The 17,226-nt window shown below is 61.7% G+C and overlaps 3 protein-coding genes across 3 annotated transcripts; 2 read left to right on the top strand and 1 right to left on the bottom strand.

Annotated features, from left to right (window-relative positions):
- The first annotated feature begins 158 nt into the window (after positions 1–158).
- LOC104839275 lies at positions 159–2,489 on the top strand. The gene is made up of 3 exons (XM_010579481.1): positions 159–608; positions 1,660–1,764; positions 2,238–2,489. The coding sequence occupies exons 1-3, from the start codon at positions 216–218 to the stop codon at positions 2,487–2,489; spliced, it is 750 nt and encodes a 249-aa protein (XP_010577783.1). The 5' UTR covers positions 159–215.
- A 1-nt stretch (position 2,490) lies between these two features.
- QRICH2 (glutamine rich 2) lies at positions 2,491–11,254 on the top strand. Its single transcript, XM_010579368.1, has 15 exons — positions 2,491–2,559; positions 3,485–4,394; positions 4,534–4,628; positions 4,768–4,859; positions 5,007–5,121; positions 5,292–5,501; positions 5,770–5,895; positions 6,124–6,198; positions 6,507–6,671; positions 6,830–6,951; positions 8,003–8,068; positions 8,366–8,467; positions 9,372–9,459; positions 9,608–9,715; positions 10,114–11,254. The coding sequence occupies exons 2-15, from the start codon at positions 3,644–3,646 to the stop codon at positions 10,528–10,530; spliced, it is 2,532 nt and encodes an 843-aa protein (XP_010577670.1). The 5' UTR covers positions 2,491–2,559; positions 3,485–3,643; the 3' UTR covers positions 10,531–11,254.
- Positions 11,255–13,280: 2,026 nt separating this feature from the next.
- Positions 13,281–13,899, bottom strand: UBALD2 (UBA-like domain containing 2). The gene has a single exon (XM_010579367.1). The coding sequence runs from the start codon at positions 13,831–13,833 to the stop codon at positions 13,513–13,515; it is 321 nt and encodes a 106-aa protein (XP_010577669.1). The 5' UTR covers positions 13,834–13,899; the 3' UTR covers positions 13,281–13,512.
- Positions 13,900–17,226: the final 3,327 nt, after the last annotated feature.

Below are 17,226 nucleotides of genomic sequence, written 5' to 3'. Positions count from 1 at the left end.
CAGAAAGCGCTGCCCTCGGGGGGGGCACTCTGCCACCCGCTCCCCCCGCCGCGGTTTGGATGGGGTTTGATTGCTTTCCGTGGTGAGGCAGGGGAGGAGGAGGAGGAGAAGGAAGAGGAAGGCTCCATCCCTCCTACCCTCCCAGGTCCCCCCCAGGCAAAAAGGCTCCCGTCCCCCCCAGGTCAGGCTCCGTGTTTTCGGGCAGGGCAGCAGCGATGGCCCCACTCAGCCTGTCCCAGCTGCTGGACGTCGCCATCGGGACGCCCGAGGTCGGGGCCGTCAACTTCACAGCACTGCACAGCCTGCTGCAGGCCATGCTTGGGCATCTGGGCCTGCAGGACCTGCCAGCCCAGGAGCTGGGGCACAGCCTGACCCCCCTCCTGGGGGGGGACCAGCCTGCCAAAGCACACCCCGGCCTGGAGAAGAAGGGAGACAGGACCGAGGCCTGGGCCCAGGGCACGGGACAGCAGCCCCAGGAGCCGGGGGAGCGGCTGCCTGGAAAGGAGCCGCTGCAGGGCGCCACAAGCAGCCCCCAGGTCGCCTCCGTGGCCGCCGACGTGGGGCAGATGAAGAAGAAGATTGAAGCGAACGAGAGTGGCATCTCCAAGGTAGAGGCTCTTCCCGGTGCCCTGGGTGCTCCCCCGTGAGACCTCCCCTCCTCCGGGGGTCCGTGCTGCTCTTGTGCTGCCCTTAGACCACAGTCTGGTTTAAGCCCAGGCTCACGGCGGCACGTGGGGTTTCACCATGGGAAAGGGATGGAGTTTTGGGGAGGAAGAGCTGAGGCTGAAATGTTGCTCTAGGTCCTCCCCACGCTGCCATCAGCGAGTCGTGGGTCTTACACAGCACCCAGTGCCCTTGGCTCTGCCAGCTGGAGGCTCAGCACCCCTGGAGGTCCGGCCCCACCACCCTCTCCATCCCTCCCTTCCCCGCTCCTGACCTACGGCTGGGTACTGCATCTGCTCCTTGGGCAGCTGAGAGGCTCCATCAGCACCTCGAGGGCCTCATCTCCCACCACAAGTCTCCTTGGCTCGCCCAAGGGCTAAACCCAGCACTGGTGGGGACCGAAGAGGGGCCTCATCCTGCACAGCACCAAGCTGCTCACAGCCGTGCTTTTCCCGAGCATCCTCGGTGGGAAGAAATAAGCTCAGGTTCAAGGAAAGAGCCACCCTCAGCACTGCAAGGCCAGATCCTGCCAGGGCTGGGACTCCTAGGGAGAAGGCAACAGGGAGGGTTTCCCTGGGGGGCTGAGCAGGGAGCACTCACTGTCTTTGGGGCAGGCCCCTGCTTGATTGCTCCCCGCTTCATTAGCAGCAGTTGCTGCTGCCCTCCCAGGCCAGGCTGCAGTTGAGTGGGTAGCAGCAGCTCTTTGCCCTTTGTATTGGCTTCAGCTGTCTTGCATGGAGCCTGGCACGGGCAGGCAGGGCTGGATCCGTCCCTGCTGACTCAGGTTGTGCAAGGGGCTCCCCTGGGGCAGGGCTCTCTGGGGAGCTGCTGTCCCTTCTTGGCTGTTGAAGATGTGATGAATGGGAAGAGCTGCCTGCAATGCCCTGTGCTGCCCACCCCCTCCACCCCCACCCCGTGCAGACCACAGAAGCGGTAAAGGTCCTAGTCCCCAGGGACCCTCCCCTGGGGCTCACCCCTGCCATCCCCTTCTCCTAGGCCATGGCTCTCTCCCAGGATCTCCTTGAGGAGATTGGCGGGATGAAGGCGGCGCAGTCCCGCATGGGAGAGGACATCCGGACGCTCCAGGAGACACTTGGCTTGGTGAGCGGCTGCCGGTGCCCCCCGGGAGGGAGCTGGGCCCTCGCCCCCTCCCTGCCCCTCACTGCGTCACCCTGCGCCCCTGGGTGTCACCCAGCGTGAAGGACACCAGGAGGGAAGAGCGGGAAGGGTGTCCCAAGGGGGGAGCTCAGCCCACCCACCCTAGAGCCCCCCACCCTCCACCTGCCAGCTCTGCTTGGGGAGGGCAGAAATGGGTGCCGCTGCCTGCAGGTCAGGCTGGTGGTAGAGGTAACTGCGTGCATCAACCAAAGTGATGCTAAGACACTTTTTAACTAAAAAAAAGTAACGTGGGTGCTGGGAAAGAGGGGAGATAAAGATCTACCCGTGCAATACAGCCACAGCCCGCAGGCACAGCCCTGCCCAGCATCCCTCTGTCTTGCACACAAGTTAATTTGCAGATTCTCCTTTTGAATCCTGCTCCCCTGACTGCTGTCCCTCTCCTCGCCCCACTCCAGGGGAACCTCCAGGATGCTGCTGGCCGGCTGCCGGGTCTCCATGACCAGACCACGTTGGACAATGATGTGGTATGGCCGCAAACGTGCCCAGATCCTGCTCCAGGACAGGAGGCAGCTGCATCCCCAGGGGACCAATGCACCCAGTCCTTCCATGCCAGGACATGGTCCCCAGCAGTGCTGGGCAGCGATGCTGGGGGGGGGGGCAGGCCTCCCGTGGATCCCACCCCACCCCCAGCTACGCAGCCGGGCTGACCCCTTGATCCCTTCCTTCCCCCAGAAAAAACTGAAGGAAAGGCTGAGCCTCTACCCAGCCCCGGAGGAGGTGAGCAACATGGTGCGTTGGGAGGTGCTGGAGGATTGCCTGGTGGGCAGCAAAGCAGGAGGAGGAGGAGGAGGAGGAGGAGGAGGAGGAGGAGGAGGAGGAGGAGGAGGAGGCCGAGGTCCGTCGGTGGTGAGTGCTGGGGCATCCCGGCTGCAGGAGCGGGACCGAGCGGGACCGCAGCCCCCAGCGCCTCCAGCCGCTGCACACCCCTGGGCCTCTGCAGAGGTTTGCTCAGCACTTCTCTTCCCTGTGGGTCCCTGCAGGAGGCAGGACCTGGCATAGACAGAGCCAGGGCAGCTCCTCGGCTGGCCTAACAGGCAGATCTCCTCCACCATCTGTGCCATTGACAGCCCACAACAACCCTTCCGTGGGGCAAGCAAGCACCCAAAATCCTTGGGGTGACCGCACAGCCCCATGTCCTTGCTTGACATTGGGCAGGACCGTGGTTGCCTGCCCTCCCAGTCTCTCTGGGGCTGGTGGGTGGGAGCAGGGGACAGCAGGGGGACCTTTTGGGGCAAACCCTGGCATTTTGCAGCATGAGATGGTTTCCAAATCCTTCCTGGGGCTGCTGCTCCTGAAACTCAGGCACAGCCTGTTGGGCTGGGAAGTGGGTCTGGTCCACCAGGTCTGGAGTACTGAATCCCATCGCTAGAGGAAAAAACAAGCCTTGCTGTTGTATCAGGTGGCATCAGTAGGGTGTTCGCTGATCCCCTGGATCGGCTGCTAAAATGACTCCGCAGGAGCTTGGGGGGTCTCCGTGGGGTGGGCAGCCTTTGCCTTTGGGCTCTTGTAGCTACTTGAGTTTGGCCCTGTGAGCCAGGGGGTTTGGGGACAGGGGCTGGGGACACAGCTGGGGGGACCTGGGTCTGCCATCACCACTGCATGGCTGCCTGTAAACCTGTTCCTCTTTCCTTCCTCTTCCCAGGAGGGCAGTGGGGGCCAGTCTGCCCCTGCCGAGCCCCACATTTCTGACTTGGACACCCCGCATGGGGGAAGCTCAGCACCAGGGCTGAAAGCACCAGGGACACAGCCTGTGCCCAGGACCAGCAAGGGGACTTCGGGGACACAGCCCAGCTCCCAGGGGATGCACACAGGGATGCAGAGAGCACCAGTGACCCCTGAGAATTGGGAAGGAACTCCCTCAGATCAGAGAAGGACTTCTGATACCAACGCCACCATCCTGGGGACACAGCCAGTGTCCCCCGGCACCAAGACCACAATCCCAGGGATGCAGCCAGGGTCCCCCGGCACCCAGACCACCACGCCAGGGACACAGCCAGGGACTCCCAGCACCCAGACCAGCATCCCGGGGATGCAGCCAGGGACTCCCAGCACCCAGACCACCATCCCAGGGATGCAGCCAGCACCTCCAGGCACCCCAGGAGGAGGAGCAGGCGTTCAGCCAAGCCCCCCTCGCATGGAGCCCAGCCTTTCTGGCACTGAGAAAGTCCCTACTGAAGCCACCCCCGGTGCTCTGGGGACACAGATGGATGCCACAAGCCCCAAGGAGGGAGACAAGGCTTTGCCCACCACACAGCTTGCCCAGGCAGGCCACCCGGCAGCGGGGACCCTCTCACTGACAGCCCAGGGGTTCGAGATCCCCCTTGATGGCTATCCCAGGGCCATGTCCCCTTCACAAGAGCCAGCTGTGCCCTGGGGGTCCTCAGGCTCCAGCAGTGCCTCCAGCCGCTACGAGGAGACAGTGGAGGCTCTCCGCCAGATCGGGCAGCTTGGCCACCTCTACACAGCCCTGAAGGAGCAGGTGGCCCAGCTGGAAGCCACCAAGTCAGACCATGCCGAGCTTGAGAAGCTGCGCCTGCTCTTCCCAGAGGGAGGTGGGAGAACTGGGGGGGCCGGCAGGGGAGTGTTTGGCATGGGACACCCTGGGTCGGGGGCTCATTGCACCCAGAGCCTGGTGCCGAGGGGTGAGACCCCCTTACCGACAGCGTGTCCCCTTGAACCACATCCCTCTAGACCAGGAGAACATTGCCAGCATCCTGGCTGACCTCCGGGGCCAGGTGTCCTCCCTGCAGGGCCTGGCCAGTGACCTGCAGGGCGAGAAAGGGAAGGTGAGCTGGTGGCAGTCCCCGAGGGGGCTGCAGGGATGCTGGGGGAGACTGTTGGGCAGGGAGGGGGCAACCGAAGGGCCCCCGTGCTGGGACAACACAGGGGGCCGTGTCCTGACTCTGCCACCACCGCTGTTCCCAGGTCAGGCAGCTGGAAGATGCACTTGGAAAGCTGGGGGTGGCTGGACCTGACTGGAAAGTGGATGGCAGCGACCAGATTACCCTGCAACTGAGGTAAAAGGATGGGAGAGGGTTTCTTACCCTGTGGGACTGCAAGGGAGCCCGGGGGGGCTGAAAGCATCCCGGTTTGGGGGGCAAGGGACACCCCCTGAGTGGTCCCGTGGAGGCTAAGCCTGCCTGTGCCTCTGTCTCACTGACCAGGTCCACGCTGCAGGAGATAAAGCAGGAGCTGAAGGAGCTGGGAGAGCAACAGGAGATGACCAAGGCCACGCTGGAGCAGTTGGTGACCAAGACGGCTGACCAGCTGCAGGAGCAGGTGAGGTCCGGGGGGAGCGCTCCCACCACCCACCAGCTCAGCAGTGTGGTCCTGGCAGGGGTCCCAGCCATTTCCCCTGGCTGGGTGAGGCCATCGAGCCTCCACGGTGCCCGGGCTTGTTACCTGCATCTGTCCCATCTCAGAGCCAATTCCTTCTCCCCTTTCTGCAGCTGGACGAGCTGAGGGCGATGGTGGAGGGCACAGGGCAGGAGCGGGAGGAGGCAGAGGCGCAGGCAGCGTGCCCCGTCTGCAGCACGGACATCAGCGTGCAGGTGGGGCAGCTTCTCCAGCGTTACGAGAAGCTCCAGGAGCTGGTGGACTCCTTCATGTCGCGGCAGGCGGTGGGCAAGGTGGTGAGGCAGCTGCCGGGAAGGAGCCAGGTAGGGAGATGCCTGCATGGGGGGCTTGGGAGGGGGTTGCTGGGACCCCCGTGCCTGGTTGTGCTTCACTGTAACACGGGGGAGCCCCTCCCTGCCCACCGAATCGGCTTTTACAATTCAGCAGCACGGAAGGAAATGAAAGCCTTGATGCACATGTCCTGCTAGCACTGACAACCCACAGCCACCGGCCGAGTAACCAGGGTCTGTCCCCGTGGGGTAGCCAGCCCCCACCTTGCCCAGCACCACCTTGTTGTCTTCCTCCCTGAAGCAGGATGAGGAGCTGCTGAAGCGCATCCAGGCCACCGTCATGCAGGTGCAAGGGGACTACGAGAAGCTCAGCTCCGTCACGGGGAACCTCCTGGATGACCGTCACCAGAAGCAGAAAGATATCGAGGTAGGTGGCTGAAACCCCCGCGGGGTCAGAGCATCCTCCAGGCAGACCCCAGGCTGGGATCCACAAGGGATTTGTCCCCCTGCCAACTGGCTCGCAGCCCTGTGGAGGTTCAAAGCACCTTTCCTGGAGGTTTTTGGGGTGGCAGTAGGGGGACCGGGGGGTGCTCAGCTGGCCGGGAGACAGCTCTGACCCTGCCATGGTGTTATGGGATGCTTTCTGTGTTGGAAGGCTCTGTTCCAGTCCCTGGAGAGGCTGGAGAAGGAGAAAGCAGACAAGGAGGACCTGGTGCTGAGAATCGGTGTGGTATGGCCTTGAGGGGCCCAGTGCCAGCTAAGGGGGTCCTGGGCAGGGTGACAACCAGCCATCGTCCCTTGGGGGCTCAGTGGCAGAACTGGCCTGGGAGAGGGGGGATTTCCAGACCAGCTGCAGGTCCCTCACCAGGTCCCTCTATCTCCCCTGAGGTCCCTTCAGCTGGTGGGACTAACCCCACAGGGGTGATGGGGTGAGCAGGGCCACGTAGCCACTTCTCCCTCTCCTCCCAACATGAGCTGGCCCTGCCCATCGTACCTCCGTTCTTTCCCCACCGCTCTCCTGCCTTTCCCTATTGCTAGAAAGCAGACAAAACCGCCCTGGCCGGCAAAGTCAGTCGCACCCAGTTTGACGCAAGCATGGAGCGGCTGAATGAGATGATCCAGGAGATGCTGAGCCAGGTGATGGGCCAGGAGCAGGGCTGGCACCAGGTCCAGCGACAGCTCAGTGAAGAGATGGACTCCAAGGTGAGGGGTGGCTCGTCCCTGCCACACAAAACTGGCACCTTCAGGGCTTAGCAGCCTAAGGCAACATCCCTCTGAGGATCCCCCACTCCTGGCTTTTCCCTGGGGGCCGCAATGTCCCATCCTGGGGCAGCTGGCTGAGGGTGCATGTCCGTCTGCAGCTGGACCGCCTGGAGCTGGGGCCTTTCCGGCAGCAGCTGGAGGAACACTGGAAGACCATCCTGGAGCAGCTCAAGGAGAAGGTGCCGCAGATGGAGGCTGACGATGCAGCTGGGATTAAGAAGTGAGTGCGATGGGGATGGCGATAGCTTTGGGGACAGCACTCGCCCCGTTCCCTCCGGCTGTCCCGGCCGGTGCCCACATGGTACCCTGGCATTGGACCAATTTAGCCAGCAAACTGCGGGGATGCTGACTAAGTAGCTGTGCCTTCTCCTCCCACCAGTAGCAGGTTCCCAACATTAAAGGACGTGCGAGGAGGGGGCACCTGCAGGATGGAGCCCTCCCAAATCAAAACTGGGGTGTGGGTCCAAAGGTTTTCTGGAGCAAGGGCGGGGGACGGCGGCTCGTCCCCCCCGGGCAGGGGTGCGACACACAGCGCCGCTGGAGCTGGGTTGTGACCTGCCCTCCTGGCAAGGCACCCGGGCGGAGGGTGGTAATTAGCGCTGATGAAGCAATGAAACCGGTGCAAGGGCTGGTTCGGATGGCAGGTGTGGGTGCCTGTGCCTTTCACCTTGCATCCCTGCCCACTCTGGGCAGCCACAGGCAGCTGCCGGTTTTGGAGGTACCAGTGGGGCTGAGGCAAGCATGTTGTGGTCCTTGGGCAGCTGTGACAAAGCTCATCCTCCAAAACGTGGGAATCCTACAGCCCCCAGGCCTGGCATTTGCTCCCAGGCTGGGAGCATCCCACCCCAGCAAGAGGTACAGGAACGCCCCCATTTTGTCCTTGCCAGCATCCCCAGTTCCCATGGGACTGAGGTGCTGTGGGTGCCCATGGGAATAGTTCCCACAGTGGTGGTGGGGTTTGGGTGTTCCACTCTGTGGATTTTCCGGAGCCTAATATGAGGTGGAGCTTTCTCCCAGGTGGGAGCCCACAAACAACCGCTCTCCCCCATCGTACCCTCTTTATTTTGTAACCAGCCAGCAGGCTGGGATCTTGCTGGGCTGGTGGGAGATAAACCAGGCTCAAAACCCTGTGGTTCCCCCCGCAAACACCGTAACTCACTACAGCGAAGTGCTCAGCACCTTACTGCTGCCTTCAAGCTGCCTGCCTGCGTGCAGGCAGGGCTGTGTCCCCCCCCCAGGAGCTCACCCAGCTCTTTTCTACCCCCCTGCAGGCAGCTGCTGGCCCATTTCCACTGCATCTCCTGCAACCGGCCCCTCAGCATGCTGGTGCCTGGCCCGTGAGTAGCACTTGGCGCTGGTGCATTGCGGGGGCTGCATGGGTGGGATGGGGGAGATGGGTGCTAGTGGTGCCCTGCTGTGCCAGGCATGGGGCTTGGGGTGTCTGCCTGGGGGATCTGACCCTGCTGAGCCTTCTCCATAGCCCTGTCCATCAGCGGGGGGACGGGGACCCCTCCCCGGGGGCAGTGGGCAGGGGGATGCCATGGGGTACAAGCCCGTGGGTTTCGGGGTGCTGCCCCAAGCCAGGGTGGGTCGTTTTTCCCCCGTCACCCACCCGTGGCCCCTGCCCTCCCCAGGCACATCGTGGCCATCCCGTCCATGCCACCGCTGGCCCCCCGCCTTGCTGGGCGTCCCCAGACCATCCTCGAGCTGGAGCAAACACAGCAGCACAGCCACAGGTAGGGGACACGGGGACCCATCCCTGGCCCCTGGGGTGCAGGGGGGCCCTGCCCTGGTGAGAGAGAGCTCTGCCCTGGGTGGGGGCAGAGGGGTCCGGGGGGGGCTGGGCAGGGCAGGGGAGCAGAGATGTGCCACGGAGGGTCCACTGTTCTTGCACCAGGTCTGTGGGGTTTTACAGCCTGTCCCTGCTGCCCTGTCTAGCCCTGTCTCAATGGCACTGAAGCCACATGTGATGAGTTGTGTCTGGTCTCAGCCTGACCTCAGGCTCGTTGGGTGCCTTCTGTGAAACAAGTTGCCGAAATTAAGCACTGCAGCTGGGACAGCCCGGTTTCTGCCTCCTGGTGTCCTTTGCATATGGTGCAGGAACCTACCGTGGCCATGACCAGCTCACCAGGGCTGTGGGGAAAGAGCAGATCCAGCACGGTTGGACAGGCATGGGTCTCCTGCAGCAGTCGGAGGAGAGCGCAGGGACAAACCCCACCAGGGAGCACCCCCCCGGCCCCCTCCCTGGCATAGTAGGGTGAAGCACGGGGTGCCATGGTACCAGGCGCTGAGCATCCCTGTGCCCTGTCCCACAGGGAGCAGGCGGCTGAGTGTGGGTACCCCAGCGTGCCACGGCACTGTGGGGGCCGACACACCCTCACCCACCCGCTGCAGCGCTGCCCGCGCCTCCAGCCTGGCACCCCGCGGCCGCTCCAGCCCCACACCCTGCTCCCCATCAAGGTAGGGATGACAAAGGTAGGGAGGGATATGGTGGGGGCAACTGAGGCTGGGAGGGTGATGCTGAGCATCTGGCGGGGGATCCGTGCCTCAGTTTCCCTGGGGAGAGCTGGGTGTGGGAGGGTTGCTTGGGCACGCTGAATTCAGCACCGTGTTTCAGCCAGCCTGCTCTCTCCTTCCTAGCACGATGAGATGGAGCTGTTGGGCCAGGACGGCCACATCTACAGGGGCCGGCAGGATGGTCAGCTGCCTGTGCTCATGGGCAAGGAGGGTACGGCTGGGGCACACTTGGGAAGGGGATCTGGCGGGGGTGAAGGGGACAGTGGGGTGGGCAGGGTGCCCATGGGGTGCCAGTTTTTCCCCCACCCGTGTTCCCCCTGGCTCCCCCCACCCCAGCTCCCTCTGGTTTCTCCTGCCAGGCTCCCCGAGGGACAAGCCCAAGCTGTCCCCACGGCAGTGGGATGCCTGGGATACCGGCCGCCTCCTCTCACGGCCCCAGAGCGCCGGGTCCTCGCTCAGCCAGCCGGGTATGGCCCTGTCAGGGCACCAGGGCAGGGAGAGGGCACCCTGCTGTCTCCCGGTGGGTGGGGGTGAGCAGGGGTCTGTGCCCCCAGTCGGGCAGGGTGGGATGGGGGTCCGGGGTGGGATGGGGAGGGGTGGAAGCAGGATGGAGGGGGAGGACTGGCAGATGGGGCAACTGGACCCCGTATTGGAGCCAGAGCGAGGTGGGGAGCTGGGGGGGGGCCTGGTCAGTGTGGGACAACAGCCTGTATGCTTCAGGGTGGGGGCCAGGACCCTGTTTCTGGGTGTCTCTGGCCAGGCAGGTGCCCCTGCTGCCTGCCCCATCCTGGGCTGGCAGAGCTGCCCACAGCCAGTGCCTGCCCCGTGGGCTGCAGGGGGGCTAACCCCTGCCCCTCGCGCCCAGGCACCACCGTTTCGCTGGAGCACAGGCCAGCCTCGTCCCACGGCCACCTCTCCCAGGCACCGGGGCTTTTCCCGCCCCTGCAGGATGGATCCAGCACCCCAGCAGCTGGGTGGGACCGGGGGTCCCCGGCCAAAGCCCCACCACCCCAGCTACCGAGCAGGCGAGCAAGTGGCTCCGGCCAGCAGCAATAAAGGGCGATGGGCAGCCAAGCGCCTGTGCGGCCTGAGTGGGGTGGCCCTGGGTCGGGATCTTCCCGTCATGCACAAGGAGGGGTCGGCAGCATCCCTCGTCCTGTGGCCGCGTATCACCGGAGGAGCTGAAAACAGCCCCTGTCCACCCTCCTCCTCCTGGGGTCTGTGTTGGCTGCGCTCCCCCCGACACCCTCTGGCCACCACGAGCCCCATTTGGTGCCAGTGACCCCTGCCAGGGGAGCTTGTGGCCCCAAAGGGGGCCTGGGGGAGCCGGGTGGTGCAGCAGGAGGATGATGATGCTCAGTTGCTGCTGAAGGCAGTGGGAAATGGGGACCTCAGTGGGAAGGGCGGCAGCAGGACGTGGCTTAATGCCAAAAGCAAATCCCACCCCAAGCCTGCTGGCTTGATATCGCTTATCGTGAGGGATGAGTGTCACTGGACTGGTTTCCTTATCTCCTAGTGGATAAACCCCCTTTGTCACCCCCTTGTCCCTCTTCCAATGCTGCCATGGATGGAAAGAGGAAGGCACCGACCCCAGTGCTGCCCAGCTCGGGGCAGCTGATGCTTCCCACCTCTGGAGCAAAGCACCATAACCCCTTCTCTGCCCCCAACCTTGGGAGAACACAGCCCTTCCTTTCCCTTTGCCACCCCCATGGCTTGGGGCTGCTTTTCCCCAGCCCCCTTCTGTCACCCATCCCCTCAGGGTGAATGCCCCACGGCGTGCTGAGACCTAGCACAAATTGTGTCACAAGTGGAGAGGCACCAGGCAGGGAAACCGCAGCCCCTGGAAGCATCCAGGGGAGCACCCCTCACCCCCATCATGGTGTGTCCCTGGGGGCTGTCCTGTGGAAATCCTGCTCTCCTGGTGGATCTTATCCTTAAACTTGGGGGGGGGCCCAAACATCCCCCTTACAGTGGCAGACCCCATCCCCACCCACCCTGCTCCTGTCCCCAGGCACCTTAGTCCTGAGGGAGCCACCCCCATGGGGATGTTTTCCCTGGTGGGCTCATTTTTTCAGGGGAAAAAATGGGTGCTAAAGACCCACTTTGGGGGTGCCCAGGTGGATCCAGCTGGATCTGAGGTCCCCCCAGTACCACCTCTAGTGGAATAACTGGGAGCACTCAGAGCAAACCAGTGGACACCAGCTAGAGTAGAGCCAGTGAAGTACCATCCTGCACCCATGGAGGGGGTCAGGTGTCAATGGGCTTAAAAACACCCCCACCCCAGGACTAACTGCATTTGCAGGATACAGCCCAGCTGGGGCTGACCCCTTTGGTGCTTCTTCTGTTCTGCCCCCCCAGCTCAGCCCCTCTCCCACTCCCTGTTCCGTTTGCTGCTGCTGGGACCCAGCTGCACCCTATAAATGCCCCCCCGCCCCTATAAACACAAGCACCCAGCCACACATCTTTTCTTGGGTGCTGCCTGTGCTGCTGGAGTGGGTGAGTAACCCCAGCTGGGGGCTTTTATCCTTGGAGGTTGTGCTGTGCTGGGGGGGCGTTCTCCATCCTGGGGGGGTCTCCCTGTCCCCTGGGGGATGCTTGGCACTTGTGCCTTGAATCTCCTGGCCATCGCTGGTATCTCCAGAGCTGCTGCATTCCTATTTTGGGGGGGGGTGTTTACCCCAGTTGTTGTGTGAGCGGTGTGGCAACACGGGCTGTGTTTTTATTCAATTTTAAATGTAGTTTGGATATCTAAGCACTAAACCAGGGACTGGCGTGTTGTTTGAAGTTATCAGAAGGGCGGTGGCACAGCGAGGGGCTTGGGAGGTCAGGGTCTGGGGTTGAGCAGTGCCAGGGCTTTGCCCATCCTATGGCCATCCCACGACTCAGGGGCTGGCAAGCCCCCATGTCCTCGGGCTAGTGGCCAATCTGCAGTGGGGGACACTCAAGAAGGCATCAACCCCAGCACAGGGTTTGCCTAAAAGCCTGGCAACCCTCAAGTATCGCAGGCAGGACTAGGTCTCCCTACAGTGCTGAGGCCTGGGAGGTTCATTGCATGTGTGGGTGATGGGGCTGGCAGGGGGAGACACGCTGCTGGGGGGGGGTTGCAAACCGCAGTATTTTGTGAGGGTGCAGGATGCGGTTTTGGCTGCACCCTGGTGCATGGGGGACCGAGCTATGCTGGCATGGCACACACCCCACCCCCCGGCTCCGGGGTCTCCCCTTCCCTTTGCCCCCCTCTTTGGGGACGGTGGCTTCTGCAGGCAGAGTCCAGGCAGCACATGGGACTCAGTGCAGCTTCCTGGGGCTGCTGACACCTCCTGGGGGGAACTTGTCCCCACTGGTGTTGCTGTGGCATGGGGGGGCTCGCCCCCATTCTTGGTGCCCTGCCAGGGATGTCCTCCCAGCAAAGAGAAAAGGCAGGGACAGCTGGTGTTAAAAAAGTGATTTTTTTTTTTTTTTTTTTTAATTTTTAAATTAATAAAAAACCTTCAACCTGTTTTTTTTGTTGTTTTTTCTTTTTTTTTTTTTGTTTGGTTGTGTTTTTTGTTTTTTTTTAAGCAAGATTGATTTGAAAACTAAAAAACCCCCCAGCTTCCCCCTCTCTGGGAAAGGGCCATGAACAGCAGTCACAGGGATGGGGGGGACATCACCTTGATAAATCCCCCTAGGCCCCAGGGGTGCCAAGGGAGGGAGGAGGGGGCAGGAGGAGGGTCCAGGGAGGGGTCTGTGCAAGAAGCCGGGCTGAATTTCAGAAGCCAGAGGAGAGGTGTGTTTGCTCTGGGCGCTGCAACCAGGAAATCCAGAGCTGGGGGGGGGCCCAGCAGCTCTGTGGCCATAATCCGGGGTGATGACAGCCCCCTCCATTTATTTTTTTGTTATTCCCCACCCCCTTTCCCTCTCCTGCCCTGCTGCAGGGATGCTGGGGAACAGGGAGAGGAGCCATAGGGAACACCCCCCCCACCTGCCTCTGCGCTGCTGCTCCTTCTCTCTGGATTTATATACATTAGATATATTTATATATTATAGTTATATATTTAAAAAAAAAAATAATGGGGGGAGAAAAGACCAGCTAGTGACTCTTGCAGAGGCTCTCATGGGCCAGTGTCCTCCCTGGCAGCATGTCCCCCCCCCTTAAAAATAATAATAAAACCTAGAAAATTATTCCAGTGCGTTTCTTGGGGAGCCCCTGCTCCCAACGCCCTGGCCCAGACCTCCCTTCCCCCCCAACCCCCATTTCCACCCCCCCCCCTCTGCTAACCCAGTCTTATCTCTGGCCGTCCATGGTGGCCACGGCTTTCTGTGGGGGGGCGGCAGGCGGAGGGGCAGGGGGCCAGGCAGGTTGTGGGTGGTGCAAGTGGTGGTGGAGGCCGTGGGCGGTGGGCGAGGAGGGGGGCAACCAGGCAGGCTGGTGGCTGGGGGGCGAGGAGGCCCAGAAGGGGCTGAAGCTCCCTGGGGGGGAGCAGGCCATGGAGGTGATGGGGCTGTTGCTGCTCTGCAGGCTCTCGGAGGTCCGCAGCTTGGAGAACATGGCCAGAGCGTCCGGGAAGTTGGGTGGCGTGGCCGGCGTGTTGCTGGGGGTGCACATCTGCGGGGGAGAGAAGAGGGTGGGTGTCAGATCAGTCACGGATGTTTTTGGGGGTCCCAACCTGCCTGCAGGAGCTGGACCCATCACTGGGGTTCCTGACTGCATCCCACACAAAGGACCCACCAGCCCCTGGGGATGCTCGGAGCCTCAGTCTGGCTGTTAGTGGGGTATTCAGCACTGCTGTGCAGCCCCCGAGCAGCTGGGTGGCTCCTCCCAAAGGTGTGGGGGCTGCCCGGGGAGGGTCTCCAGCCCATTCTGGGAAGGACATTTTGGACCATCCAGGGTGCTCGAAGCCCTGGGGTGAGGCAGGTTTGGGGAGGGGGATGCTGCTCTGATGCCATCTGCCCCACGGAAGGGAGCAGCATGGATGGGGCTGATGCGATGGGGTCCAGTCTGATGGGTGGGGAGGGGATTGATGTCCTACCTGGCCCTGCAGGACCCCCCACCCCCTTGCATCCTGTTAGGGCAGAGTGAAAGGCAGGCAGGGCCCCCCCGGGACGCGAGGCTGCGGCCAGGCCCTGCACAGTTCCTGGTATGGCCCCTGTCTTCTACGTAGCCGGCTAAATTTAGCACCCTCCCCTCCTCCTGCCCGGCCAGTGACGGATCTGGCCCTTTTTGCAGCCAATCTCACCAGCAGAGGAAAATCCAGTGGGGGGGGGGGGCCAGCCCCACGCTGGGGTTCAGGGGCTGGCAGCGCCCAGGGCCCCAGCTCAGCAAAGCACTTGCTATGGTCTGAGTATGGCAGGGTGCTAAAGCCCACCCAAGGGGATGTGCGGGGGGACACACTTCACCCCGGCAGTGGAAAATAGAGTGGGCCCCTGCCCCCTTTTTTTGTCTCCAGAGGGGGGGTCGCTGGCAAGGAGCAGTGTTGTTCCACAGGCTGCACTGAACATATGCACAGGGGGGTTAGAAATAGCCACGCTTTGTCCAGCCTGGTCCCTGAGGTGGGGGAACAGTCTTGGGGGGCAGTTCCCTCCCCGCTGGACCCACTGAAAGAGATTCCCATGAGGTTGCACTGGGGGCATGCACGGGGAAGGGGTACATGGGGTGCATGGGCAGGCGGGGGGTGCGGGCATGGGGAATGCACTGGGAAGGGATGCATAGACATGGAGGTGGTGCATGCACAGGGGCTTCACCCCTCTGGGTTAAATCTGTCCCAAATCCCTGTTGCTCTCATGGAGCCACAGCTTCTGTCGGAGCCCAGGGCCCAGCTGAGCGGCACATCTCGCTGCTTGCGAGGACGTTGAGCAGTGCGAAGGGGCTGGGGCAGCGTCTGCTGCCTTAGCAATGGGGGATCAGGGAGATGGTTCTGATGGGGAATAGCTGCTGCATCTCACCCTTCCCAGGGGTTATTCCGGGATTTGCCCTGGCTGGCACTCAGCAGCCCCAGCTGTTCCCCAGCACAAGCAAACACCTAAATCCCTCTTACAGGTTCCTCCCCATCCCAGCCACCCTTAGTGATCACCAGGATCAGAGCAGCAGCTGGGTGCTGTGGCCAAACTGCAGCCGGGGGGGGTCCCCAGTCAGACCCATTTGAAGATGGGGTGCTCCCCCAACCTCTCCCAGCCTGGGGAAAGTGGCAGCCAGCAGACATGTGCTGGCAGTGGGATAGATGAGCTCCCATTAGCAGGCAAGGCTGGTGCACCCCAAAAATGCAATCATGGCCAGGCTGGCATCGAGCGGGTTTGTGGCGAGCTGGGGACGTTCCTCCCTTGCCGCATGCAGACTTTGGGAGAACTCATTTCAGAGCTCACCTCAAAGTGCTGGTAAGCCAGCTTTTTTTTTAAAAAAAGCCTACAAATTTGGCAGTATCTGAAAAGATACTTGTTGCAAACAAAAATCCCAAACCCCAAAAAACTTCAAGTGACTGTGTTTTGAAAAAAACAACCAACACAGCCATACACACACATGCACGTGCCAACCACCAGCCCTGGACTGAGGCTGGATGCAATGCTGGAGCAGGGACACAGCTCTGAGCTTCTGGGGTGATGTCTGCCAGATTAATTTAAAAAAAAAAAAAAAAAAAAAGAATTGCCACGTAATTATTGCCTTCCTCCCTCCAATACTTTTTGTTAAGGAACTGCTTGGCTGTCAGAGGGTCAGTGCCACCGTGAGCTGCCACACCGACACACCAAACTGCTCCGGTGAGTCCCTTTCCTGCAGCCTGGACCCACGGGGGGTTTTGCCTGGTGCGGGGAGCCTCCCCTCAGTAGGGGCAAAGGTGACGTGCCGCCCCACGCCGTAATGCTGCTATGCTCACAGCTTTGTTCTCTGCCGCTTGAAAAAGAAATAGAAACCGCGACCGTAAACCCTGTCGTCTTGCCCTGGGCCCTGAGCCGTGCGGGGCATTTTAAGCTGCAGAAATCAGGATGTGGAGGGGGGTGGGAATAGCAGCAAAAAAAATGCCAAAAATGTGAGATGGGAGTATTTGGGGAGAGGGTAAAAGGTATTTTGTCACCACGTGGAGCACATGGGGTTAGGAAAACGCTGTGGGGAGTGGGAGAGCCGTCCAGCTCTGGACCCTCTGGGTGGGGGCAATGGGGCGGCCGTTGTGCTCAGGGTGGGAGGTGGGTCCCGCTCGGCCCCGGGGAGCACAGGGATGGGGAACGGGATGGGTTTCCTCGGAACTGCTTTGCATCTCGCTTCTGGCAGCCGCCCGACAGGAATCACCCCGATGAGGCTTTTGGTGTGAAAACACAGCGAGGCCTGGATCCGGCTGGCAGCTCCCGCCTGCTCTCCTGTTCCCCTCTCCCACCGGGAAAGGGTTTTTTTTCTGTGACATGACCCCTTGCAAGCTCCCCGACGTGGTGAGAAAATGTGCAGGGGGAGGAGGAATTAAAATAAAAGGGGTTTAAGTGGAAGCCGGCCGGCAAAATTACTTTCTCTGAGAGAGAGAGAGAGAGTGCTTGCTGCCGGCAATGCCGGGCTGGCTGGTGATTTTCTGACGGCATGAGAAAAGTGTGGGGGGGGGGGAAATAATAAAAAAACCGGCTTAGCCCAGATCCACTCCTTCCCCTGCACGCGGCACCGTTTAATTCCCTCAACAGGAAAAAAAAAAAAAGCCTAAAAATGAAAAAAAAAAAACAAAAACCCCAAACACAACAAAAACCACCCGGAGGGGAATAACTTCCTCCCCTCAGCCAAGGGGCCGTGCCCTCGGCCAAGGTCAAGCGGTGTTTGGGGAAATGGGGGGGGGCAGCAGGGGTGGCCCCCGGCCCAGGGAGCCCAACTTCCAGCGCGATGCTCGCAGAGACAAACTATTTCCTGGCAGACATTTTAGCTCGTGTTTACATTCGCCGGCTGCGTGTTCCTCCGGGCGCAGAGCAATATGGCTGGCAGGGGAGCTGACAGCTCCATGGCCTGGGGGGGGGCCGGGGGGGTGCGGACCCCCAG

This window comes from Haliaeetus leucocephalus, unplaced genomic scaffold (assembly GCF_000737465.1).
Source record: "Haliaeetus leucocephalus isolate CR32 unplaced genomic scaffold, Haliaeetus_leucocephalus-4.0 Scaffold657, whole genome shotgun sequence".
Lineage (NCBI taxonomy): Eukaryota > Metazoa > Chordata > Aves > Accipitriformes > Accipitridae > Haliaeetus > Haliaeetus leucocephalus.
Note: the sequence above shows the minus strand (reverse complement) of the source record. Positions and strands in the feature narration are given on the sequence as shown.